Below are 26,747 nucleotides of genomic sequence, written 5' to 3'. Positions count from 1 at the left end.
GGTTTTGGGAAAAGCCAAGAAAAAAACAAAACAAAAGTGAGGAAAAGTTGGGGAAACAAAAAGCCAGCAATATTTATCATGAAGTGCAAACTATTGAAATTAGGTATGATGGCTACATGGTGGTTTGTGTGATTCTTGTGGTGGATGTTTTATTGGATATGTGATTGGTTTAATGATTTTTTATTGTGTACAAAATATCTATTTGGTTTATATACATCAGTAGATATAATTCGTTATCCAACAGTTTTATACGGTCGGTCTCACGATCATCTATGAGAAAGTAAATCAGAAAGTTATAGTTGACTATGACGGAGAGAATATTATCTTGATTTTATCGAGATTTGACTCTTATCTATTTTAGTAAGTTTGTCCTATCATAATTAACTTCACTATGTTCCAAGATTTTGTTTTTTCACTTCTTAGTTAAGCAATTAGATATATTACATGATTAGTAAGAAAAATAAATTTATAGATGGGTAGAGATAATAAAAATTTACTTGGACGGATATTTATATTATTTTATAGAAAAAGTTGATGGGATAGGATGTGCTTTTGATAAATTTTTTTTAATGATTTAAAAATAAAAGATGATTTTTAATTTTTATATTATATACCCTGCTTTTTGATAAATTTTAAAAAGCATTCTAAAAATAACGATAAACGAGGGGTTAAAGTGAACTTTTTTCCTTTGTCACTAACACTCTATTTGGATGGGATGAAAGAAGATTTATTAAGGAAAAAGAAAGAAAATGGAAGGGAGGGAAAGGAAAGAGAAAGGAAGTATTTATATTTTTTTTATTTGGGAGGAGATGAAAGTTCATTAATGCAACATCTGTTATCTTGTTTGGGAGGAAAATAAAAGAAATGAAAATTAAATATATAAAATTATAAAAATACTTTTACTTTTTAAAATAAATTTATATATGAAAAAAATATGTATAGCTCATTAAACCAATATAAGATTTTTCTTATCAAAACTATCTTATGAGATCAACTAAAATAAATATTTACGACTTAAATAAATAAAAAATTTAAAGAAATAATGAGTAGACATACAATAAGCATGCGAAATATAGAATATGTATACTTTAGTACGATAAAAGATAAATTAATATTTTTATTTATTTTTATAAAAATTTATTAATATAAGAAATGAGTAAAAAGATCATGCTCAACCAGAGAAATTTAAAAAATTTAAATTAAATAAATTATTTAAAAATTAATATATTAAAATAAAAATAAAATTAAAATAAATAAAATTTAAAATTATCTTCTCTTCCCTGCCTCTCAAATTAAAATATAAAAAAAAATTAAAATTTATCCTTTCCTTCGCTAATTAAAATTAAAATTCCCATTTCCTACACCTAGACAAAAAAAAAAATGATAAATCTCAATCAGTCTCATAGACTCAATTCCTAGAGGTGATCGGTCTGGTCCCATAGAAAGTTTCCCACCGACCACTAGGATAAATCGGGAAGCGCATACGACGGCCAATCCAGATGCCTAGCATCCTTTGATTGCGTTTCCCATTTGAAAGAAAATTCTTATAAATACATCGTAGTTGGAGATCGAATCGCGGGTCCCTGAATCACAACTCGGATATCCTACCGTTGCACCATTGCTCCGGGGACCCTTACTCCCTGACAAAGTGTAACTGTTAGTCGTTAATGCGAAGGCGACGGCGGCATCAAGTCAACGAAGGGTACTGACTCCCTTTAGTGGAGATGGAGCGTCCCTAGGGTTTCGATCGCATTGCTCTCCATCGACGAGCTCAAGATGCTCCCCCTATCGAGCTGCCTCCCCTCCCTTCTCCTCGTCACTCTCGCTTCCTTCCTCCTCCGCTCGGAGGCCTCCTGCCTGAGAGGCTGTGACCTCGCCCTCGGCGCCTACTACGTCTCCCCGCAGGACAACCTCACCTACATATCCGGACTCTTCAACCTCGAATATGTCGAACTCGCGCCGTACAACCCCGAAGTCACGAACTTAAACTACCTCGCCACCGGCATCCGCGTTCACGTCTCCTTCCGCTGCGACTGCATCGATGGAGAGTTCCTTGGTCACAATTTCTCCTACGTCGTCCTCGGGGGCGACACCTACAGAGAGATTTCCCAGAATGTGTATGCCAATTTGACCACGGCCGACTCGCTCGCCCAGTTCAATAGCTATCCGGTGGACAACGTGCCGAAGGGGTGGCCATCAATGTGATCGTGAATTGCTCCTGTGGCGATTCGTCGGTATCAAAGGACTACGGTCTGTTCGAGACCTACCCGCTTCGGCCTGAAGACAGTCTGTCGTCGTTGGCTGAAGCGTATGGGTTTTCTGGACGAGAGGATTTGCTGCAAGCGTATAACCCTGGGATTAATTTCAGCGCTGGCATGGGGATTGCCTTTATCCCAACCAAAGGTGAGATAATGTGATTTTCTTCAAAATTCTTGATTAAATACTTTTGTCAAATAAGACTGGAATAAACAATTAAGTTTGGATTCTTGTTATTAGGCTATTTGTACTTGTATCTGTCTACTCGAGTATTTCTCAGTGAACGAGGATATCAATTTAGAGAAACATTCTAAATGCACTTGATTTTAGATTCGTGCTAATGCTTGCCTATTATTGTAATCTGCTCAAGGAGTATAGTTTCCATTTTCCAAGGTTCTCACAAAGTAATTATCTTGTTTCTAGTTAGAACCCAATCTCTAGTTATGGTTTTCCATAAGTATTATATAAAGGGCAAAACAAAATGACTTTTCTCAAACTGCTGTTTTGATGCTTGCTGAAGCATATCAATGGATAGTTTCTATGCACTAATATTTACGAGTCCAGTCCTTTTGTGAATTGAATTCTTGTGGGAAACCATATATTTGGCTACGCATCTCTACTTCATTTGAGGTAGTGAAACTACTTTTCAACTTTTAATATCAGCTTTTTGGAAGTGATTGATACTTCTGTTTGCATGATATTGCAGATCCCAGTGGAAGCTATCGTGCCCTTCCCTCTAGGTAAAAAATTGATAATGAATTGCTTGCATTCTCACTTCTTTAGTTTATGTAACATGGGAATCCTAGCTTTTGCTCAAGGTTAAAGTTTATAATTAGATTGTAGTTTAAGTCTATATTAATAGCTTTCCACTTTTTTCTAATATGGATGCACTATTTATGTTTTATTTCAGTGCAGGTAGTAGGCCTTTCTAGTTCTTCCTATTTAAAGATGCTTGCCAGAGCACAGTTTGATGAAGGAAATAATTTTTTTAGCTTGATTCAAAACAATATTTATGAAAATTGTCAGGAATTTCCTCCGGAGCTATTGCTGGAATTTCTGTAGCAGGAGTCACTATTCTAATATGCACAATATATTTGTATATTTACTATCAAAGAAGAATGAAGGCAAAGAAAGTTTCCTTGCTTTCGTCAACACTTGAAGGTAGCCCATCTAAGGGTCATGGTAACTTATTATTTTTAAATAATTCTGTCTGTGCTTGAAACCATAGTTGTAAAAAATCACTGATCTTGATCCGATTCGATTCTTCCAAGATCTCAGGTAAATAAGAAACATAAAAATTATCATAGAAAAATGCCAGAAAATCACCAATATGGTGAAATTGCTGACTATTGATAACTTGATAGGGTAAGTGAAGGGTGGGAAGAACAATCTAGATCAAGATTCTGAGATTTTCTTGATGGATCACTGACTATTGATATCTTGGCTACTTATTTGAGCTACAGTTTCAATGTATGGACCAGGAGCTACTGCGCCTCAAGAAGATGGCAATTCCATATATGTAGGTATTACTGTCGACAAATCTGTAGAGTTCACTTATGAAGAGCTTGCTAGGGCTACAGATGATTTTAGCCTAGCGTACAAGATTGGAAGTGGTGGTTTTGGCATTGTCTATTATGCTGAACTCAGAGGAGAGGTTAAATTTCTAATGTTCAGTTAATGCACTTTGTGCTTCTTTATTCTAAATTAGTTATACTTTTGAGGAATGAGATCTTTGACCGTACTTCTATTTGGTGCCTTATACTTCCATGATTTGTTAATTGTGAGTGCAGAATTTGATTATGTAGACTAAATTGTTAGCATTTAGTATATGGACTCATTTGCCAGTGCAGCCAAAATTGTCTAACATATTTGATTTTTTTTTTGTTTATCATTATAGAAAATCTCAAACAATGTCTGCAGACTCTAAATCAGCAATTATGCTCATGTGTGAGAGTAGACCTACAAGGAAGCATAACTGTTGTCTGGTGTTTTCAATTTTAATGTGTATTTATTTGAAGTATTGGCTTCTTTTCTCGACTTAAAAGTTAGAACACCTTATTTCCAAATCTCTCCTAACTTCTGATGACCTTGATATTTCTTTCTGTAGAAAGCTGCCATCAAGAAAATGGATATGCAGGCAACTAATGAATTTCTTGCTGAATTAAAAGTCTTAACGAATGTTCATCACTTGAATTTGGTAAGTTTCAGTTCATTTTCTGTAGTTTGGTTAGAATAGGAAAATTTTTGGCATTCATATTGCTACTCTTATATATGAGTGCCGTGTGTGTTAGTGCATATATTATTCTTTAGAGTACACTTGGTTTGTGGTAAATTTGAAAGGTTCGTTAGAATGCAATATAGGAATGTCACACTCACATTTAGTTACATGACTTGTGCAAAATTTCCTGTCATCTGGTATTGTCTGCATGACACATGTGCATATCCGGCGGGATTGCATGCATGCTGAACTGCATATGCAGCCATACTTTTTTTACTTTTAATTGGTTCTCCAGTCCAGGCTAATTTATTTGTTTGATTCCATATGTATTTAGGTATAATATTGACATGAAACGGTGACTAATCTGGATTATGTTTAATTTAGTGCAACATAATAATGCATAAAATGAGAATGAAAGAGAGCTATCAACTAGTATGATAATTTTTTAAGGAATAGAGCAAAAAGAACTACACCTGGGTTGCATTTGACATGAGATTTAGTTGCAAAAACTTCAAGAGCCAGAATTAAGTCAACCAAGAGATTCACTTATATCATATAAGAAAATTCAATGAGTCATAACTAAATATAGAACACATCATCACTATAATTTACTTGTCAAAGTAAACTTGGGGAGTAAGCAAGCAATATCTCTCCATTGGACAATCAAACCAACTAAATGTGTACCGCACATCAATTATAAGCCTTATCACTCAAATACAAGAAAAACAAACTCTTCTATAGACCTCGCTTATTGCAAATCAAGAAAAAAATATATTCCACATTTAATGTATGTCAGATTGGTCTCCTGCCATATAGAAATATTCGCCTTCAGATTTAGATTCGCTTTCATTTACAATATTTTTGAAACCTTTATTGCATGTAATTTTTATCAATGCACTAAATAAATATACACCATCAGGAGAATGGGGAAAAACTCTTTTATGGGTTTCAAGGAAATTTTAGTTGCAAATAAGCAAGAAATCTCAACATGTAATCTCTAACAAGCCTGACTATGTATGCTGCTTGGTATGCTACTACTATATCAGTCTAGTCTCATATAGATGCAGTAACAGATCAAGACTTTGACCATAAGTTATAAAATATGAGGGATCTGGGTGATATGCAAAACTGGATCAAAATGCTGCTTCACACTAACCATAATAACATGGCATACCTCCCTCGTTAAGATACACTCAATCAACTAAATCTTTTTATGAACCACCTGTTGTGAAACAATGTCATATGTAGTGAATGTTTAATATTATACTTTGTATAGTTTTGTTATCATTTTTGTGTCAATGTAGGATAGTCTATTCGATTGCCCACATTGGAAAACTGAATCCTCAATTATCAGAAGTTTGGTGCATTAAGTCATTGAATGTGCTGACTTTTTTGTGCAGGTGCGCTTGATAGGATACTGCACTGAAGTTTCTTTATTTCTTGTGTATGAATTCATTGATAATGGGAACTTGAGCGAGCATTTACGTGGGGTAGGTAAGAAGACTGCAAAATGTTGGCATTCTATAAAATTTGCAAGGTAAAACATTCTTTTATGTCATTATTTTACAAGGGTGTCTATCTGGTTACAGGCAGAGATCCTTTAGCCTGGGTTACAAGGGTGCAAGTTGCTCTTGATTCAGCCAGGGGTCTAGAGTACATCCATGAGCATACTGTTCCAGTTTATATTCACCGCGATATCAAATCTGCAAACATATTATTAGACAAGAAGTTCCGCGCTAAGGTTATTATTGTCATTTTGACTGGCAGTAAGCTCAATGCTAAAAGTCAGTTGTCTTGCAGGTTGCTGATTTTGGCTTAACAAAACTTACTGAAGTAGGTTCCTCTTTACAAACACGACTTGTTGGAACATTTGGTTATATGCCTCCAGAGTAAGAAGCAAATTATTTTGATAATATGGCTTATTGTTCTTATGGTTCCAGGTACCTAAAAGTTCCCAAATAAGATGATTCTTCAGGATATGACAGCTTTTAATGGAATACTAGCCATTTCATAAGATCAAAACTTCTCATTTCTAGACCTTGAAATTTCAATTCTTCCCTTGATCTTTTCTTCAGTTTCTCAACAAATATGGACCTGATAGCAATTTCTTCACGGGTGTCAGAGTACTGTGATTTGTGAGATTGAATTAAGAATTTCCATTCTCCATTTTAAATCCTTCATAAAAAAATACTTTATTTTATTGATAAAATTTCAATTTGATAAGCCCAATGTTTCCTGTATTGTAGGACGTTATGATATAGCAGATAAATTCTTAAAATGCCTTAATGTTATTTTTTTAATTGTGTTAATTTCCATCAATTTTCCTTTTGATGGTGCTAAGTTTGACTGGCTAAGTACTTATCTTAAAAGTTCAAGATGTTAGGAAAGCACCTATCTACATTTACATTGTTTACACTCCCTCTCATGCATTGCTTGGTGAACTTTACAGTCCCAAGCCAACACATTAACATGCTAAATTTAACTCGTGCTGTGTTATTGTCAATCGTAAGATTTAGATAAGAGAGCCAATATATCTTGCTGTGATGTCTTCTTATATTTGAATGTTTTGGAGCATGTCCAAAAGCTAAGCTGTTAAGGTAGTTTTAACACAAATAAGGCCTCACAATGGTTGCGTGTGAAGTAAACCAAGATAGACGTTTCTGCAGCTCTTTGTGTCAGCTTGCATAGGGTCAAATCGTATTAGCACTTAAGCAAATAATATGAATCCATTATGAGAAGTTATATGCTTAGACTTTTAGTTGTATTAATTGCTCGAATTAAATTATTATATCTCCATATTGCTAGAATCAGTAGTAATTAACAGCATCAACTTTGTTGTGTCGGTTCATGTCGTGTCTAATTTACGGTGCAGGTATGCGCAGTATGGTGACATTTCTCCTAAAGTGGACGTGTACGCATTTGGAGTTGTTCTTTTTGAACTTATTTCAGCCAAAGATGCAATTGTGAAAACAGGCGGCTCCCTGACAGAGTCGAAGGGATTGATTGCTCTGGTTAGTTTTCCAGTTTCAGGATCGGCTCATTTCTTAATCATCCAGCATTTACCATTTTTGTATTTTGAGTTGTAGCAATTGTATCAGATACATATTTTGAGTTATTCATCTTTATTGTATGCTATAGTTTGAGGGTGTTCTCAGTAAATCTGATCCAAAAGAAGATCTGAGGGAGCTAGTAGACCCAAGGCTTGGTCAGGACTATCCAATCGACTCGGTTCTTGCGGTGAGAGTGTAAACCATTACATAATCAGTCTGTAGGTTGGCGATCCTCGTATTGCTGAAATAAGCTAATCATTTTGTCGCAGATGGCATTGCTCGCAAAGAATTGCACCCGAGAGAATCCCCAGCTGAGGCCAACCATGAGGCAAGTTGTGGTGACCTTGATGACACTATCATCGGCTACCGAAGATTGGGACATGGGCACTTTTTATGAGAACCAAACTCTTACTGGTCTTGTGTCTGGAAGGTAACATGCTCCTATTTTCCCTGTCTTCTACAATGCACTCATCACCTTTGTGTACACATGTAAAAATATCAGATTCTGTATCATTTGTCAACTAAGAAGGATTCATATTGCCTGATTCATTCCATAGGATTAAGTTCTTGAGTTTGAGCTGTAGAACATATGATCTCCAAGTGCACTTAGATGAATCTGATTGTGATGTGCTGTTTTGATAGAAAAACATCTCCAACAGTCCAATTCCATGGTGGGAGTCATTCTGCAAGAGTTTCCACCATTTTCCAGAGTAAGAATTTATTGTGTTTTGCAATCAAGAACTTCTCTGGTAAATTTGGAAGGAAAACTAAGGCAGTAAATACTGATCTCATTAGTGTCTTTCTCATATCCCACTCTAGTAAATGCCACTTCACTAGTTGTCTCATTAGTTTTAAATAGGGGTGTAAACGAGTCAAACTGTTCACGAGCTATTTGAGTCTCAGTTTAAAAAAAAAATCATTTGATTAAATTAACAAGCCGAGTTCGAGTTTGATTTCGAATTTGAAAATATTATTGAATTGAACTCGAGTTTATATATTATATTAATTATAAATATTATATATTAATGAGTCAGATTTGAATTAAGTTCATTTAATTTTTTAAATAAGTTATTTTTTATTGAGCTTGAATTAAACTTGTTTAATCTTTAAAATGAATCATTTTTTAATCGAATTTGAGTCGTTTGTGAATTATTTAATTTTATTACATGTCAAACTTAAATTTAAAAATTAAACTTGAGTTTAAGAGAAAATGAATCAAACTTGAACCTTTTACTGTACTGTTCAGCTCAGTTATTACACCCTTAGTTTTAAAGCAAAATTCAATGTTAATTTTTAATGAATCTATAATTATTATGTTTGAAATTGAAGTAATTGTGATAAAGACAAGCGATAAGCAAAATCAAGTATGTTGTTTCATTAAATTCAGAATTAATAAATTAATTTGCTCAATTCCTTTAGTTCCCCAAAACATGTAAACAACTGCATCCTCCGCCACGCGTCCCGAAGCATGTCAATGCACCGCATTAGCCGTCCGATGCGACGATCTACGCCCGATGCGCCGCATTGTACATTTAGGTTCCCGAGGCGGCTTGGATGGCACCAAAAGCTAAAGCGAGGACTTGCATGGCTCTCTCACTCACTTGCCTCATTTGGTAATCATCTGCCGCTCGCCCTCTCTCGGTCTCGCAGTCTCTCGAATACTCTGCGTTCGCTTTAATGGACGACCTTCCGCCGCCGGAGCCGCCTTCCAATGGCGGCGTCGCTGCAGCGCCACCGCTCGAGGCTCCGGCTGCCCCGCTGCCCGGAACCAAGCGGCAGCGTCGCCCCAGTGTGCGCCTCGGGGAGATAGGCGACCAGCCCGCTGCTATCCCCTCCGATCCCCACCTCCGCCGCTCCAAGCACTGGAATCTCTCCGCCCACGGGGATCACGCCAAGCCCCGTGTTTACCACCATCCTTCCGCCCACAGGCAGCCCTCCAAGACCCGCCATCTCACCACCCTGGCACCTGGCGGGGACTGCGCGTCGGATGCGCTCCCTTCTCCGCCACCGCCGAATCTTACTGACGATGGGACTCTCCTCTCCGTCGACGAGAACCTTGACCCGCTCAGCGCTGGAGTGAAAAGAGTCAGCCGCGATCCGAAGCCGTGGCGCGGCGCGAGGCGGGTCCGATCCAGCTGGGCCTCGAAGGAAGAGGAGGAGGTGGAAGGCGACGACTTCAAAGCCGCCGGCGGAGAGGATGCCGCGGATGACGGATTACCAGAACCGACTGGGAGTCCGTCGGAGAGGAACGACAGGAGGACGGCTGGAGTTAGGGTTAGGGTTTCACAGAGTAGAGACGCCGGGACTGATGCAGCAGTGGATGCCCCTTCCGATACGGACGGTGGAGATTGGTATGATCGGGACGGACATTGGCGATCTGGAGAGGATGGCGGGGTGCGGTCCTGGCTCGAGGGGTTGGGACTGAGCAGATATGCCCCTGTTTTCGAGATACATGAAGTTGATGACGAAGTGCTGCCGCTGCTAACGTTGGACGATCTGAAAGACATGGGGATCAATGCGGTAGGCTCCAGGAGGAAGATGTTCTGTAGCATCCAGAGGTTAAGGAAGAACATGGATTCCTAAAGTGAGCCCAAAGATTGTTCAACATCGCGACAACACAACCGATACCAAACTTCACCGTCTAAATACTTTTGGTGAACTCTAACTCACATCAATTTGCATACAATCTTTCTCAGAATTATAATGCCCTGCATGTTGTAAGCCATATGTCCTGGACCAGTGTATACTTCATGTTGCTTTCTTTCAGAAATACCATGAGAGATGCCTTCTAATCTAACTATTTGAAATTCTAGATTATGTAGTTTTCTTACAAAGAGCATCCTTGAAATATTGTCATTGCCCCATGAGAAATTTAAGCGTAAGACTTATCCATTACTTCAATCCATGTGTTTTCTACCTCACATGGTTTTGATAAAGGCATTGCAGATCATCTTATGGAATCTTGTTGCCCTTTGCTCTGAGCTGTGTGCTTCTTCTTGTTCTGAAAATAATGGCGGCCAATCCACAGCTTATGGTCGTTATTAACATTTGGCGGAAAGCGTGTTTGGTAATACCTTTACCTTCATATGCATCTACAATGCATTGGCTTTGTTGGTCAATGCACAATTACCTCAACTTGGTGGCACTAGTCACACAATTAAATTCTAAGGATATGAGGAATCTCACCCATTTATCTTGTTGTCCTTGACTTATCATAACTTAATTTTCTTTGATGAACTAACTTATCTGAGGGGCCGTGTCGTCTCTTCTCACTGCTTGAACATGGCTAACTTTTAGGCTTTCTGAAGTATATTTGCTTTTATATCCTGCAAGAAATTAGAGCCCATTGAAACTTAAGTTTGTCTCGCATATCCTGTTATGAATTTGCCCTGCAGCAGCACCTTTGGTTTGTTACTATGAAAAAAACAGTGGAATCATGAATATTCAAATTCAAGTGATAAATCTAGTGATTAGTCTCCCTGCTGAGTATTTCAAGGCATGATCAATATCACAATTGACCTTTAATGCAGCTTAAGATTAATGCCATCTTTGGGTCTAATCCAAAATTTTGAAATTTCTTTCCTAGTCCGGGGTTTAGGCCCCTAACCAGAACAAAACAGTATTTATTTATATTGTGCTGGCGGTGCCAACCTGCGGTGCCAGTGGCACCAATAAGCAAGAGTAAGGAGGCAGCAGCAATTGAGAAGCAGGCAAGGGCAAGCAGCAGCAGAAGAAAAAAGATTGTTGGCTCGTGGAAAGAAGGAATCAGAAGAGTATTAGTTGCAGCTCAAGGAAGAAGAAAGGAAAGGAATCGTCACAGCTAATGAAAGACCAGTACGCCTGCTCAAAACTTGCCTAGCTGCAATGGCGTAGAAGAAAATTGCTAGAAAGACCCAGCAGCAATGACTTGCACGAGTTGCTCTCCTACCTGTTCCACTTGCATACAAGGAGTATCAAGGAGGTAGTTTGCCGGTTGACATGCTCTCTAATCTAATGATTTACTATCAGATTCATTTAGTCCTGATCCAACAATGCAGGTGGAGTGGCAATTGATTTAGATCTTTATGCAAATCAATATTTCATTGTTGGATACAATTTATTCTGATTGTTTTACTTAACTGCCGGTAGGGTTTTAATATTGGAGCTGGCTGATAAGGGCTGACATTAGAACAATGTCTCCTAATTATTCCTGTCCTTAGTGACCTTATTGTCAGTGCATACTACAACTGAAGATGATAGACTGCATCGATTACTGACACATCTATTAAGATCTTTGTAAGTTGGAACTGAACTTTGTGAGCTTAAGATTTTTCTTCAAGATGTAGACAGATTTGTGTTTGTGTTTAACCATTTGTAACTGAGTAGAATTTTTCATTTTGTTGAAATCAAACTTATTTTTGGCTGCAGCATTGTTTGAAATCAAAAGAACCTGATTTTTTTTTCTCTCAGTCAAGGTCTCGCTCGATGGATTCTGTCATAAATTCTGTTAATCTATTAGAATTCGTCAATTGGCCGATCAAAAGAATCTCAATCTATTTAGTTTAGCACGTGCGTTTAGACAAACTGTTTTTCAAAAATATATTTCTGATATAAATTTAATCATAAATTCAAAAATAATACTAAAAATATAAACTAAAATTCACAAAAAGTGACTTAAAAAAAATGATAATTTCAGTTAGTCGCATTGATTCAATACCTGTGGGTGATCGGTTTGGTTTCACGGAAGTTTCTCATTGGCCATCAGGGTAAATCGGGAAGCGCATGCAGCGGCCAACCCAGATGCCCAGTATTCTTTGATTGTGATTTCTATTTAGAGGAAAATTTTTACAAATACGTCGTAGTTGAGGATCGAACCGCGATTGCCTAGGTAACAACCTGGATGTCCTATCGCGGCACCATGGCCTGGGGACGATTTTAAAAAATACTACAGATGGAAGTGATATAAATTTTATAAGTTTAGAAGTAAATTATTTTTCAAAAAATAAGTAAAATATAAATTAAAAAATATAGTAATTTTTTTATTAAGATTAGTTATGTAGATTAAAATTGCTAAGATTAGTTAAGATTGACCGGACTTGGTCGCCCGGTCAAGGTCACCGCGCAGCTTGGTCGTTGGCGACGAAGTCCAACGACAAGCGCAAGTGCGACGGATTTTTATTTTATTTTTTAAATAAAAAAATATTTTAGAAAAGAAGTTTACCTTTTAAAATATGAATTGAAAATTTTAGAAACCGCTAATACTATATTTATCTTTTGGTCAACAAATTATGCGATGACCTAGACCGTTGTTTCATTTGTTTGGCCTCGTCGTTGACCGTTTTAGGAGACCAGATAGCAGTCTTATTTGAACTTGGGAAATCAGATACACCGGACGAATACCAATTATTTAAAAAGTCAACGCGGAATTTATAATGCCATGAAAACCATGCATACGTGCATAAAAAAACTATATGAAGTCTTCTTGAATTACACGTAAAATATTGTGATTATAAATATTTTCTTCAAAGAAACATGCTTACGTACATACATACAATCTTTTGTAAATTTATATTTTTATTTTACATTTGCATAAACGTTAGTATATTTATGAAGAGTAAGAAAATTATATATTTATTTGACATTTAATAGAAAATAAAATTACATCTAACAATTATTTTAAAATTCTCCACCTCCTATACGATAGTACAAATGTTTATATATTTCTTTATCAGTGATGACGAGCTCCACCGCCGTCATTCGGCGGCGGCGAAGTCGGAGTTCTTGAGAGTTTGGAGATCAAGGCTCCAATCGCCCGGGGTTGGCTCTCGTTCGTTGCATGATGACGAGCTCTACCGCCGTCATTGGGCGGCGGCGAAGTCGGAGTTCTTGAGCGTTTGGATCTCAAGATTACATTCGCCGGAGGTTGGCTCACGTTTATGGCATGATGACGAGCTCCACCGCCGTCTTTGATCGGTGGCTTAGTCGGAGTTCCTGACCGCTCGGATATCGAGGCTCCATTAGCCGGAGGTTGGCTCTCGCTTGTGGCATGATGATGAGCTCCACCGCCGTCATTGATCGGCGGCTTAGTCGGAGCTCCTGAGAGCTCGGATCTCGAGGCTCCATCCTCCGTCGGTTGGCTCTCGTCGATTGCTTGATGATGAGCTCCACCGCCGTCACCGATCAGTGGCTTAGTCGGAGCTCCTGAGAGCTCGGATCTCGAGGCTCCATCCTCCGTCGGTTGGCTCTCGTCGACTGCATGATGATGAGCTCCACCGCCGTCACCGATCGGTGGCTTAGTCGGAGCTCCTGAGAGCTCGGATCTCGAGGCTCCATCCTCCGTCGGTTGGCTCTCGTCGACTGCATGATGATGAGCTCCACCGCCGTCACCGATCGGTGGCTTAGTCGGAGCTCCTGAGAGCTCGGATCTCGAGGCTCCATCCTCCGTCGGTTGGCTCTCGTCGACTGCATGATGATGAGCTCCACCGCCGTCACCGATCGGTGGCTTAGTCGGAGCTCCTGAGCGCTCGGATTTCGAGGCTCCATCCTCCGACGGGTGGCTCTCGTCGATTGCATGAGTATGGGATCCGTCGCCGTCGCCGATTCCCGGTGGGGCCGGAGTTCTTTCGGCGTCCGAGTCCTTCGCCGCCGGCGCATAACTAACCTGCACACACCAACAGCAAACTCAAAATCAGCAACAAAAAAACTCAAAATCAGCAACAAAAAAAGAGAGACAAAAACAGATTAAAATCAATCATCTAACCCCAACGAATCCCATTTCTGATCTCTTGAGCCTGTTCTTAATTGGAACCCTAAATTCTTTCTCCCTGCTAAAGCTAAAACTTGCTGTGAAGACATGCACTGCGCCATTATACTTATTTATAGCGCACGCAGGGAAGAAGGAAGCATCGACCCGCGTGGCAGTCGTTGACCTGTCCAACTCTCTCTGACGTCTACGCTGGTGTTTGACTCAGTTAGATGCTTGACCAGGTGATTAAGTCTGAACCCACGAGATCAAAACTGAATTCCTGGTGCCATGATGTATTTTCTCCTCACGTGTGAATTGCAGTAATTTTTTTTTTGGTTTTATCTGACACAAAAATGTATTTTTTGACTGAGTTTTGGCAAGTTGTATATATACAAAAGTGGAGACAAAATAATGAAATGAACGTTATACCAAATTAGGTATGACTGTAGAAACTCCAACGAGCCAAAGTATTGGTTTGTGGCCTTAATCTGGTCTAAAATTTGACCCAAAACGAGGAACAGCGAACGACGACCTCTCTTTTGTGTGCTATGGGTGGTGCCCGGCCGGAGCGACGACCGAGATTGAGTCTCGAATGGATCAGACGGTCAAGAAGGAACTCTATACTGTACATCTACCAACTGAAGCCTCACACAATCTCTTTTTTATTAGAATATTAAAAAAAGATATTAGAAGCAAACACACAACCCATAATCAATTTTCCCAAATTATCAGCAACTATATTCATAGTTAAAATTTCAAAAAAGAATCTACTAAAATAAGTTATATGCATAGAGAGAATTATCTATGTCAAATCCAGATCATTAATAATGTCATTAAATAGAACAGACAAACTCGTGTGCATATTGACAATGGAAAAATATTGCACAAACCAAAGTAACATTACATATATACAATGATGTACAAATGTATATGGGTAAACGATATCAATATCAACCCTTGATGCCGGTGTCATAGATGACGTGACTCTTTCTCTAGGGTAAAAGTCAAGAGTCAAGGGGGAGTCAAACATAGGGTTTATTTGGCAATGCTAGTCAAATAGACTAGTGTCAATATTTATCTTTTGTGGATTCAACAAGCTACGTATGTTCCAAGACACATAGCCACATAAAGAGTCCTTATAAAGTTGACATAGAATATGTCCTTGAACTCTTTTTTCCTGCACATAATGCCAGAAAGAAGCAAAAGAAAAGGACATATGTCAAATATGGTTTCCTTGTATACTTACATAATGAAGAGCTCTAGCAAAGGGAGGAGGTCTTCTTTCCTCAGCTTCCTCCTCTTCTTCCAGGGGTAGAGTTGCTACTTTTTCGTCTTCTTCCTCTTCTTCCAAGGGAGGGCACTTCTTCTTCTGGACGGGCTATGCATTTCAGGTTCTCACCTCTTCTTCGGAGAGGAAGCTCTTCTTCTTCTCCCTCTCGGAGGGCTGGTTTGATTCTCTAAACTCTTCTTCTTCGACATTTTCATTTTTTCCTTCCACGGAATACTGACTTAAGCGTCGGAGGGGCTTGCCGGGACTTCCCGGCATCCAGTAATCCGTTTGTTTCTTTGTGATCTTGCAGGCCCTCGTCTCACCGGGGTCCACCAAGGTTGAGGTGGTATTTCTTGACCGATGAATTGACTGTCATCGATTTTTGGCCGGAACAGCTAGCTATCTTCATCAATATATATATACATATACATACATATATATGAACTACGTATGCCCTTGCATCCTGCGTAAGCACTATGCAATGGGTCGATTGCATATTGACTGCATACACTTTTTGGAACTTTAATATCACATGACAAATTAAAAGTTTGCCCTGCAACACATGATAAGATTTATAGTTTTCCACCAAATAATGTCCAATCTCAGTGATCAAATAGTTACAAAATACAAAACCATCCTCAAGTCCACTTCCTTTTTAACCGCTTCATGTAGTAATACATAAGATAAATTTTATTAACAGGTGTGTAATATGCATAACTAATGCCTTCATACTATTGCCACAGGCTATCTTGTTGTCCTTGAGTTATCATAACTAATGCCTTCATACTATTGCCACAGGTTATCTTGTTGTCCTTGAGTTATCATAACTAATGCCTTCAAAATATTGCCACAGGTGTGTAAGGAGGCAGCAGGAATTGAGAAGCAGGCAAGGGCAAGCAGCAGCAGAAGAAAAAAAGATTGTTGGCTCGTGGAAAGGAGGAATCGAAAGAAAAGTATTAGTTGCAGCTCAAGGAAGAAGAAAGAGAAAAGGAGTCGTCATAGCTAATGAAAGACCAGTACCCCTGCTCAAAACTTGCCTAGCTGCAATGGCGTAGAAGAAAATTGGTAGAAAGACCCAGCAGCAATGACTTGCACGAGTTGCTCTCCTACCTGTTCCACTTGCATTGCTTTTTGCCGGTTGACATGCTCTCTAATCTAATGATTTACTATCAGATTCATTTAGTCCTGATCCAACAATGCAGGTGGAGTGGCAATTGTTTTAGATCTTTATGCAAATCAATATTTCATTGCTGGATATAATTTATTCTGATTGTTTTACTTAACTGCCGGTAGGGTTTTAGTATTGGAGCTGGCTGATAAGGGCTGACATTAGAACAATGTCTCCTAATTATTCCTGTCCTTGGTGGCCTTATTGTTACTGCATACCACAACTGAAGATGATAGACTGCATCGATTACTGACACATCTATTAAGATCTTTGTAAGTTGGAACTGAATTTTGTGAGCTTAAGATTTTTCTTAAAGATGTAAACAGATTTGTGTTTGTGTTTAACCATTTGTAACTGAGCAGAATTGTTCATTTTGTTGAAATCAAACTTATTTTTGGCTGCAGCATTGTTTGAAATCAAAAGAACCTGATTTTTTTTTTCTCTCAGTCAAGGTCTTGCTCGATGGATTCTGTCATTAATTCTGTTAATCTATTAGAATTCGTCAATTGGCCGATCAAAAGAATCTCAATCTATTTAGTTTAGCACGTGCGTTCAGACAAAGTGTTTTTCAAAAATATATTTCTGATATAAATTTAATCATAAATTCAAAAATAATACAAAAAATATAAACTAAAAATTCACAAAAAGTGATTTTTAAAAATCCTACAGATGGAAGTGATATAAATTTTATAAGTTTAGAAGTAAATTATTTTTCAAAAAATAAGTAAAATATAAATTAAAAAATATAGTAATTTTTTTATTAAGATTAGTTATGTAGATTAAAATTGCTAAGATTAGTTAAGATTGACCGGACTTGGTCGCCCGGTCAAGGTCACCGCGCAGCTCGGTCGTTGGCGACGAAGCCCAACGACCAGCGCCAGTACGATGGAGTTTTTATTTATTTTTTAAATAAAAAAATATTTTAGAAAAGAAGTTTACCTTTTAAAATATGAATTGAAAATTTTAGAAACCGCTAATACTACATTTATCTTTTGGTCAACAAATTATGCGATGACCTTTCATTTGTTTGGCCTTGTCGTTGACCGTTTTAGGAGACCAGATAGCAGTCTTATTTGATCTTGGGAAACCAGATACACCGGACGAATACCAATTGTTTAAAAAGTCAACACGGAATTTATAGAGAAATGATATGCAACGTTAAAAAATACCGTATGAAACTAATATGACACACTTAACTGCATGACTATGAATCTCACTGCATGGATATTAGATCCACTACATACAATGTATCATGTTGATTTCATACTATATTTTTTTCATGCTGTAGATCATTGCTCGAATTTATAATGCCATGAAAACCATGTGTTCCTGTTGAGATCGGCTTCCGGACGCGCCGCCGGACCAGTCAGCATGCAGGGGAAGAGAGGGGGGTGCAACCGCCGGAGAGGGCCTCCACACCGAGGAAGGAGAGAGGATCAACCACCGGAAGGCCCTGAAACATCACAGGAGAACAGAGGTCATCCTGGCGCCGGGGAGTCCCCGGACGGCCACTCCGACGCTCAAGTCAGCCCAGTCAGGAGGAAGAATAAGTACAGTAAAATAAAAATACTGTCATGAAATGCTCAGCCCAAAAAAGATAAGAAGAGTGAGAGAGAGAGAAGAGAGAGCCCGGAGCCCCCCCTTGGAGTTTTCTCCTTTCTCCCTTTTTATACCTCAGGAGCTCCTGCATCTCATGATCGGAGAGTTCTCTTTGTTGAAGGATTCCTCCTGCCTCGAGAAGACTACCCTCATTAATGCTAGTTGTTCCTTTGAAAGTAGGATAAGATATGACCTTGGGAAGATTATCCTGTCATGTCACATTAATGCTTGACCAGATTATTTATTAGAGAGAGGACCCTTTCTGACAAGTCACGTCCCCTTTAATGCTTGACAATGTTGTTTAATAGAGAAAGAAGACAATTTCTGACAAGTCACCTCCCAGGTGATGTTTGACTATTGGAGAGAGATTATTTATGACGGGGCTGCTGAGGCGAGTGGGTTGAATGCCGAGTGGCCTGAGTGGAGAGTGGCCTGAGTGCTGAATGGAGCTGGCAGAGCTGAACTGCCGAGCCAAATGGAGGCTAAGCTGTGCCGAACCGAATGGAGGCTGAGCTGTGCCGAGCCGAATGGCAGTGCTGAGCTGCTGTGGCTGAAGGGGCAGAGATGGACTGCCGAACCGAACGGCAGAGCTGGGCTACCGAACTGGATGGGCAGAATGGGGGCTTCCGAACCGAACGACAGAGCTAGGCCGCGTCCTAGATGACCAAGTCCGTCAGGGCGGTTATAACACCCATAACACCATGCATATATACGTGCATAAAGAAAACTATATGAAGGCTTCTTGAATTATACGTAAAATAATGTGATTATAAATATTTTCTTCAAAGAAACATGCTTACATTCATATATGCAATCTTTTGTAAATTTATATTTTTATTTTACATTTGCATAAACGTTAGTATATTTATGAAGAGTAAGAAAATTATATATTTCTTTGACATTTAATAGAAAATAAAATTACATCTAACAATTATTTTAAAATTCTCCGCTCTATACGATAGTACAAATTTTTATATATTTCTTTATCAGTTGTGACGAGCTCCACCGCCGTCATTCGGCTGCGGCGAAGTCGGAGTTCTTGGGAGTTTGGAGATCAAGGCTCCAATCGCCCGGGGTTGGCTCTCGTTCGTTGCATGATGACGAGCTCTACCGCCGTCATTGGGCGGCGGCGAAGTCGGAGTTCTTGAGCGTTTGGATCTCAAGGTTACATTCGCCGGAGGTTGGCTCACGTTTATGGCATGATGACGAGCTCCACCGCCGTCTTTGATCGGTGGCTTAGTCGGAGTTCCTGAGCGCTCGGATATCGAGGCTCCATTAGCCGGCGGTTGGCTCTCGTTTGTGGCATGATGATGAGCTCCACCGCCGTCATTGATCGGCGGCTTAGTCGGAGCTCCTGAGAGCTCGGATCTCGAGGCTCCATCCTCCGTCGGTTGGCTCTCGTCGACTGCATGATGATGAGCTCCACCGCCGTCAATGATCGGTGGCTTAGTCGGAGCTCCTGAGAGCTCGGATCTCGAGGCTCCATCCTCCGTCGGTTGGCTCTCGTCGACTGCATGATGATGAGCTCCACCGCCGTCACCGATCGGTGGCTTAGTCGGAGCTCCTGAGCGCTCGGATCTCGAGGCTCCATCCTCCGACGGTTGGCTCTCGTTTGTGGCATGATGATGAGCTCCACCGCCGTCATTGATCGGCGGCTTAGTCGGAGCTCCTGAGCGCTCGGATCTCGAGGCTCCATCCTCCGTCGGTTGGCTCTCGTCGATTGCATGATGATGAGCTCCACCGCCGTCACCGATCGGTGGCTTAGTCGGAGCTCCTGAGCGCTCGGATCTCGAGGCTCCATCCTCCGACGGTTGGCTCTCGTCGATCGCATGAAGATGATCTCCGCCGCCATCCGTCGCCGTCGCCGATTCCCGGTGGGGCCGGAGTTCTTTCGGCGTCCGAGTCCTTCGCCGCCGGCGCATAACTAACCTGCACACACCAACAGCAAACTCAAAATCAGCAACAAAAAAACTCAAAATCAGCAACAAAAAAAGAGAGACAAAAACAGATTAAAATCAATCATCTAACCCCAACGAATCCCATTTCTGATCTCTTGAGCCTGTTCTTAATTGGAACCCTAAATTCTTTCTCCCTGCTAAAGCTAAAACTTGCTGTGAAGACATGCACTGCGCCATTATACTTATTTATAGCGCACGCAGGGAAGAAGGAAGCATCGACCCGCGTGGCAGTCGTTGACCTGTCCAACTCTCTCTGACGTCTACGCTGGTGTTTGACTCAGTGAGATGCTTGACCAGGTGATTAAGTCTGAACCCACGAGATCAAAACTGAATTCCTGGTGCCATGATGTATTTTCTCCTCACGTGTGAATTGCAGTAAATTTTTTTTTTTTTGGTTTTATCTGACACAAAAATGTATTTTTTGACTGAGTTTTGGCAAGTTGTATATATACAAAAGTGGAGACAAAATAATGAAATGAACGTTATACCAAATTAGGTATGACCGTAGAAACTCCAACGAGCCAAAGAATTGGTTTGTGGCCTTAATCTGGTCTAAAACCCAAAACGAGGAACAGCGAACGACGACCTCTCTTTTGTGTGCTATGGGTGGTGCCCGGCCGGAGCGACGACCGAGATTGAGTCTCGAATGGATCAGACGGTCGAGAAGGAACTCTATGCTGTACATCTACCAACTGAAGCCTCACACAATCTCCTTTTTTATTAGAATATTAAAAAAAGATATTAGAAGCAAACACACAACCCATAATCAATTTTCCCAAATTATCAGCAACTATTCATAGCTAAAATTTCAAAAAAGAATCTACTAAAATAAGTTATATGCATAGAGAGAATCATATAGATAGATGTCAAATCCAGATCATTAATAATGTCATTGAGTAGAGCAGACAAGCACGTGTGCATGTTGATAATGGAAGAATATTGCACAAACCAAAGTCTACATTACATACAATGATGAACAAATGTATAGGGGTAAACGATATCAATATCAACCTGATAAAAAATTCACAATATATTGACATGTACACAAAAGCAACCTAAGCGTGAGCACGCAATGGCTGATATTTCAAGTTGCATGGTTTGCAGATACCATACCATTGTAGGAGAACAGCTAGGAATACCATAAGTATTAAGGTATATTTACTGAAGTAAAATTAAACAAGGGAAACAATATCTTTTCATTCATTGATTTGTTATTAATCCAGTATTGATACAACAATTCAATTTTGATGTTCTTGAGCTTGCTAGATCTGTGAGACAAAAAACATAAAGTTGTTTCACTGATTCCAAATTATATTGAAAAGTGTGGATTCAGATATACAAATTTATCACATGACAAATTAAAAGTTTGCCCTGCAACACATGATATGATTTATAGTTTTCCACCAAATAATGTCCAATCTCAGTGATCAAATAGTTACAAAATACAAAACCATCCTCAAGTCCACTTCCTTTAATTTAACTGCTTCATGTAAGTAATACATAAGATAAATTTTATTAACAGGTGTGTAATATGCATAACTAATGCCTTCATACTATTGCCACAGGTTATCTTGTTGTCCTTGAGTTATCATAACTAATGCCTTCATACTATTGCCACAGGTGTGTAAGGAGGCAGCAGTTGAGAAGCAGGCAAGGGCAAGCAGCAGCAGAAGAAAAAAAGATTGTTGGCTCGTGGAAAGAAGGAATCGAAAGATGAGTATTAGTTGCAGCTCAAGGAAGAAGAAAGGAAATGAATCGTCACAGCTAATGAAAGACCAGTACGCCTGCTCAAAACTTGCCTAGCTGCAATCGCGGAGAAGAAAATTGCTAGAAAGACCCAGCAGCAATGACTTGCACGAGTTGCTCACCTACCTGTTCCACTTGCATTGCTAGGTAGTTTGCCGGTTGACATGCTCTCTAATCTAATGATTTACTATCAGATTCATTTAGTCCTGATCCAACAATGCAGGTGGAGTGGCAATTGTTTTAGATCTTTATGCAAATCAATATTTCATTGTTGGATACAATTTATTCTGATTGTTTTACTTAACTGCCGGTAGGGTTTTAATATTGGACCTGGCTGATAAGGGCTGACATTAGAACAATGTCTCCTAAGTATTCCTGTCCTTGGTGGCCTTATTGTTAGTGCATACTACAACTGAAGATTATAGACTGCATCGATTACTGACACATCTATTAAGATCTTTGTAAGTTGGAACTGAACTTTGTGAGCTTAAGATTTTTCTTCAAGATGTAGACAGATTTGTGTCTTGTGTTTAACAGAATTTTTCATTTTGTTGAGATCAAACTTATTTTTGGCTGCAGCATTGTTTGGAGATCATTCAAGGTTTTACGTAAAAATCAACAGAACCTGATTTTTTTTTTCTCAGTCAAGATCTCGCTCGATGGATTCTGTCATAAATTCTGTTAATCTATTAGAATTCGTCAATTGGCCGATCAAAAGAATCTCAATCTATTTAGTTTAGCACGTGCGTTTAGACAAAGTGTTTTTCAAAAATATATTTCTGATATAAATTTAATCATAAATTCAAAAATAATACAAAAAATGTAAACTAAAATTCACAAAAAGTGATTTTAAAAAATACTACAGATTGAAGTGATATAAATTTTATAAGTTTAGAAGTAAATTATTTTTTCAAAAAATTAATGAGTCAAATATAAATTTAAAAATGTAATAATTTTTTATTAAAATTAATTATGTAGATTAAAATTGCTAAATCTATCATATATATATATATAAAAGTCTACCGCATGACTTGGTCGCCCGGTCAAGGCCACTGCGCAGCTCGGTCGTCGGCGACGAAGCCCAACGACCAGCGCTAGTACGATGGAATTTTTTTATTTTTTAAATAAAAAAATATTTTAGAAAAGAGGTTTACCTTTTAAAATATGAATTGAAAAATTTAGAAACCGTTAATATTATATTTATTTTTTGGTCAAGCGATGACCCAGACCATTGTTTCATTTGTTTGGCCTCGTCATTGAGACCAGTAACAGTCTTATTTGAACTTGGGAAACCGTATACACCGGACGAATACCAATTATTTAAAAAGTCAACGCGGAATTTATAATGCATCAAAACCATGCATGCATACGAGCATACAAAAAAGTATATGAAGGCTTCTTGAATTATACGTAAAATAATGTGATTATAAATATTTTCTTCAAAGAAACATGCTTACGTACATACATACAATCTTTTGTAAATTTATATTTTTATTTTACATTTGCATAAACTTTAGTATATTTACGAAGAGTGTTATGAGTGGTTAGGAGTGTAGATCGATAAAGAGGGGGCGGCTTGACCTTCGGTCCGAGTCTCTTATCGGTCCAAATCCAATGACTCGATCTAAGGCTAGATCGAGTCCGCCCTCGACTCGTGACCCTTTCCTCCGGGGCCCGAGCTGGGCCATTAAGTGAGTCACCCATCGAGTCGAATCCACATCTGATCCGAATCGACTGAATCGAGTCAAAGATCGAGTCCGAGGTCTCCGAGATATGGTCTCTTAAGCCCGATTCGAATCCTCACTCGGACCTTCTCATGTAGCCGAATCCTCTTGTTTGGACGATTCCTCATGAAGTCAACTCCTCGGTGCCTCATGCATAGCTCCGAGCCAAATCCTCTAGTCGGTGCGGCTACCTCACCCTCAGTCAGATTCGGTTAAGGTCCATGTGAAATGGTCATCACGGTGCTCGATTACGCCAATTCTCATTATTTTTTCTGACAAGTCCCCTACGTTGTAATTATGATCGCCGCCCTGATACCCACGTACGACGTGACCTTACAAACGTATGTCAGTGATGGGACTTGCAGTCTGATCATTTCATATCTTTTCTGACAAGGTAATAACTAACGATGGGATATGTTCCTTAATTAAGACGACATGACCTCACACCCCTTCCCTGTATATAAGCGCGCGGCCACTCCCCTCTGCCCTCAGGCACGCGCACACGCGATCACACCTTGACTCTTTTATTCTCTTCTGTTCCTTCTCCTTCTTCTTCTTCTTCTTCCTCACTCGCTGACTTAAGCGTCGGAGTGGTCGCACCGGGACATCCCTGACCTTCCCTCTCACGTTTATTTTGATTGCAGGACTTGTGATTCAACACCCTTCAATCCGATTCCTTTCTGATGAGGTGATCTGGTTGGTGACACATCTCCGGATGATTCTCAACCGGAAAAAAGACAAAGAGTAAGAAAATTATATATTTCTTTGACATTTAATAGAAAATAAAATTACATCTACCCATTTGAATATACATTTATTTTAAAAGTTATTCTTTTTGCCTTCTTAATTTAAATTCTCCGCCTCTTATACGATAGTACAAATGTTTATATATTTCTTTATCGATTATGATGAGCTCCACCGCCGTCATTAGGCGGCGGCGGCGAAGGTGGAGTTCTTGAGCGTTTGGATCTCAAGGCTCCAATCGCCCGAGGTTGGCTCTCGTTCATTGCATGATGACGAGCTCCACCGCCGTCATTGGGCTTCGGCGAAGTCGGAGTTCTTGAGCGTTTGGATCTCAAGGTTACATTCGCCGGAGGTTGGCTCACGTTTATGGCATGATGGCGAGCTCCACCGCCGTCTTTGATCGGTGGCTTAGTCGGAGTTCCTGATCGCTCGGATATCGAGGCTCCATTAGCCGGCGGTTGGCTCTCGTCGTTTTTGGCATGATGATGAGCTCCACCGCCGTCATTGATCGGCGGCTTAGTCGGAGCTCCTGAGAGCTCGGATCTCGAGGCTCCATCCTCCGTCGGTTGGCTCTCGTCGATTGCATGATGATGAGCTCCACCGCCGTCATTGATCGGTGGCTTAGTCGGAGCTCCTGAGCTCTCGGATATCGAGGCTCCATTAGCCGGCGGTTGGCTCTCGTCGTTTTTGGCATGATGATGAGCTCCACCGCCGTCATTGATCGGCGGCTTAGTCGGAGCTCCTGAGCGCTTGGATCTCGAGGCTCCATCCTCCGACGGTTGGCTCTCGTCGATTGCATGATGATGAGCTCCGCCGCCGTCACCGATCGGCTGCGGAGTCGGAGCTCCTGAGGCGCTCGGATCTCGAGGCTCCATCCTCCGTCGGTTGGCTCTCGTCGATTGCATGATGATGAGCTCCACCGCCGTCACCGATCGGTGGCTTAGTCGGAGCTTCTGAGCGCTCGGATCTCGTGGCTCCATCCTCCGACGGTTGGCTCTCGTCGATCTCATGAGTATGGGATCCGTCGCCGTCGCCGATTCCCGGTGGGACCGGAGTTCTCTCGGCGTACGAGTCCTTCGCCGGCGCATAACTAACCTGCACACACCAACAGCAAACTCAAAATCAGCAACAAAAAAACTCAAAATCAGCAACAAAAAAAGAAAGACAAAAACAGGTTAAAATCAATCATCTTACCCCAACGAATCCCATGATCTCTTGACCCTGTTCTTAATTGGAACCCTAAATTCTTTCTCCCTGCTAAAGCTAAAACTTGCTGTGAAGACATGCACTGCGCCATTATACTTATTTATAGCGCACGCAGGGAAGAAGGAAGCATCGACCCGCGTGGCAGTCGTTGACCAGCCCAACTCTCTGACGTCTACGCTGGTGTTTGACTCAGTGAGATGCTTGACCAGGTCGATTAAGTCTGAACCCACGAGATCAAAACTGAATTCCTGGTGCCATGATGTATTTTCTCCTCACGTGTGAATTGTAGTAAATGTTTTTTTTGGTTTTATCTGACACAAAAATGTATTTTTTGACTGAGTTTTGGCAAGTTGTATATATACAAAAGTGGGGACAAAATAATGAAATGAACGTTATACCAAATTAGGTATGGCTGTAGAAACTCCAACGAGCCAAAGAATTGGTTTGTGGCCTTAATCTGGTCTAAAATTTGACCCAAAACGAGGAACAGCGAACGACGACCTCTCTTTTGTATGCTATGGGTGGTATGGGTGGTGCCCGCAAGTGATGACCGAGATCAAGTCTCGAATGGATCGCTCTCGGGACATAATTGAGTTGATTACGACAGAGTAGACTTACATAAGAGGATAAGGATTCGAATTTTCGTCGAGCAATATCCTCCTTCGTCGTGATCAATTATAATTTCTTGATTTATCTTTTCATAGATGATCGTGAAATTGATCATGTAAAATCGTTAGAGTGACAGATTCTAAAAGAAGAGTCTCAATCTTTATTTATTTATTTTTTATCAAAGTAATACTTCATCTCACCTCACCTCAATACTTTTTTAATAGGATCATGACTGTTATACTTTAATAAATTAAGATGAAATTTGATAATGCTTTTAATAATAAATGAAAAAGAAAGAAGGCACTTCTAACTTTTGCTCAATTATTGTCCATACAGATCCAAACTATTGCCATTGATGTAGATGTTAGGATACTATCAAAATTTTATATTAAAAATATATGAAAAAAATTTAAAATTATAAAATAAAATATATCTATATTAGTATGAAGTGGACAATATCATGTCGTTATGGAGA

The 26,747-nt window shown here is 39.7% G+C and overlaps 3 protein-coding genes and 2 pseudogenes across 3 annotated transcripts; 2 read left to right on the top strand and 3 right to left on the bottom strand.

The window, feature by feature from the left end:
- Nucleotides 1–1,740: 1,740 nt before the first annotated feature.
- Nucleotides 1,741–8,073, top strand: LOC141828114 (chitin elicitor receptor kinase 1-like). Its single transcript, XM_074715483.1, is given in 13 exon segments — nt 1,741–2,188; nt 2,191–2,403; nt 2,963–2,996; nt 3,167–3,171; nt 3,283–3,417; nt 3,720–3,910; nt 4,364–4,453; nt 5,875–5,968; nt 6,064–6,215; nt 6,275–6,363; nt 7,347–7,485; nt 7,613–7,711; nt 7,794–8,073. Coding segments are annotated over 13 exon segments (1,818 nt in total). The 5' UTR covers nt 1,741–1,776; the 3' UTR covers nt 7,959–8,073.
- Nucleotides 8,074–8,998: 925 nt separating this feature from the next.
- Nucleotides 8,999–11,477, top strand: LOC141827889 (uncharacterized; annotated as a pseudogene).
- A 1,682-nt stretch (nt 11,478–13,159) lies between these two features.
- On the bottom strand, nt 13,160–14,278 carry LOC141826948 (uncharacterized). The gene is made up of 3 exons (XM_074714261.1): nt 14,264–14,278; nt 13,786–14,164; nt 13,160–13,653 (listed from the first exon to the last, which is right to left on the bottom strand). Exons 1-3 carry the CDS (start codon nt 14,276–14,278, stop codon nt 13,232–13,234), a joined length of 816 nt encoding a protein of 271 aa, XP_074570362.1. The 3' UTR covers nt 13,160–13,231.
- A 4,942-nt stretch (nt 14,279–19,220) lies between these two features.
- Nucleotides 19,221–20,328, bottom strand: LOC141826947 (uncharacterized; annotated as a pseudogene).
- Nucleotides 20,329–24,516: 4,188 nt separating this feature from the next.
- On the bottom strand, nt 24,517–25,708 carry LOC141826328 (uncharacterized). Its single transcript, XM_074713572.1, has 2 exons — nt 25,652–25,708; nt 24,517–25,552 (listed from the first exon to the last, which is right to left on the bottom strand). Exon 2 carries the CDS (start codon nt 25,543–25,545, stop codon nt 24,610–24,612), a length of 936 nt encoding a protein of 311 aa, XP_074569673.1. The 5' UTR covers nt 25,546–25,552; nt 25,652–25,708; the 3' UTR covers nt 24,517–24,609.
- Between the last annotated feature and the right edge of the window lie 1,039 nt (nt 25,709–26,747).

Source organism: Curcuma longa, chromosome 4 (assembly GCF_044706935.1).
Source record: "Curcuma longa cultivar G26 ecotype Majalengka, Jawa Barat chromosome 4, ITB_CL_G26_1.1, whole genome shotgun sequence".
In the NCBI taxonomy this organism is placed as follows: Eukaryota; Viridiplantae; Streptophyta; class Magnoliopsida; order Zingiberales; family Zingiberaceae; genus Curcuma; species Curcuma longa.
This window is presented reverse-complemented; position numbering and strand designations above follow the sequence as displayed.

Coding starts and splice junctions, on each gene's coding strand:
- LOC141826948 (XM_074714261.1), bottom strand. Junction 13,654..13,785: donor TCCGACTAAGCCACCGATCG/GTGACGGCGGTG, acceptor CTCATCATCAAG/CAATCGACGAGAGCCAACCG.
- LOC141826328 (XM_074713572.1), bottom strand. CDS start 25,545: ATGCGCCGGCGAAGGACTCGTACGCCGAGAGAACTCCGGTCCCACCGG.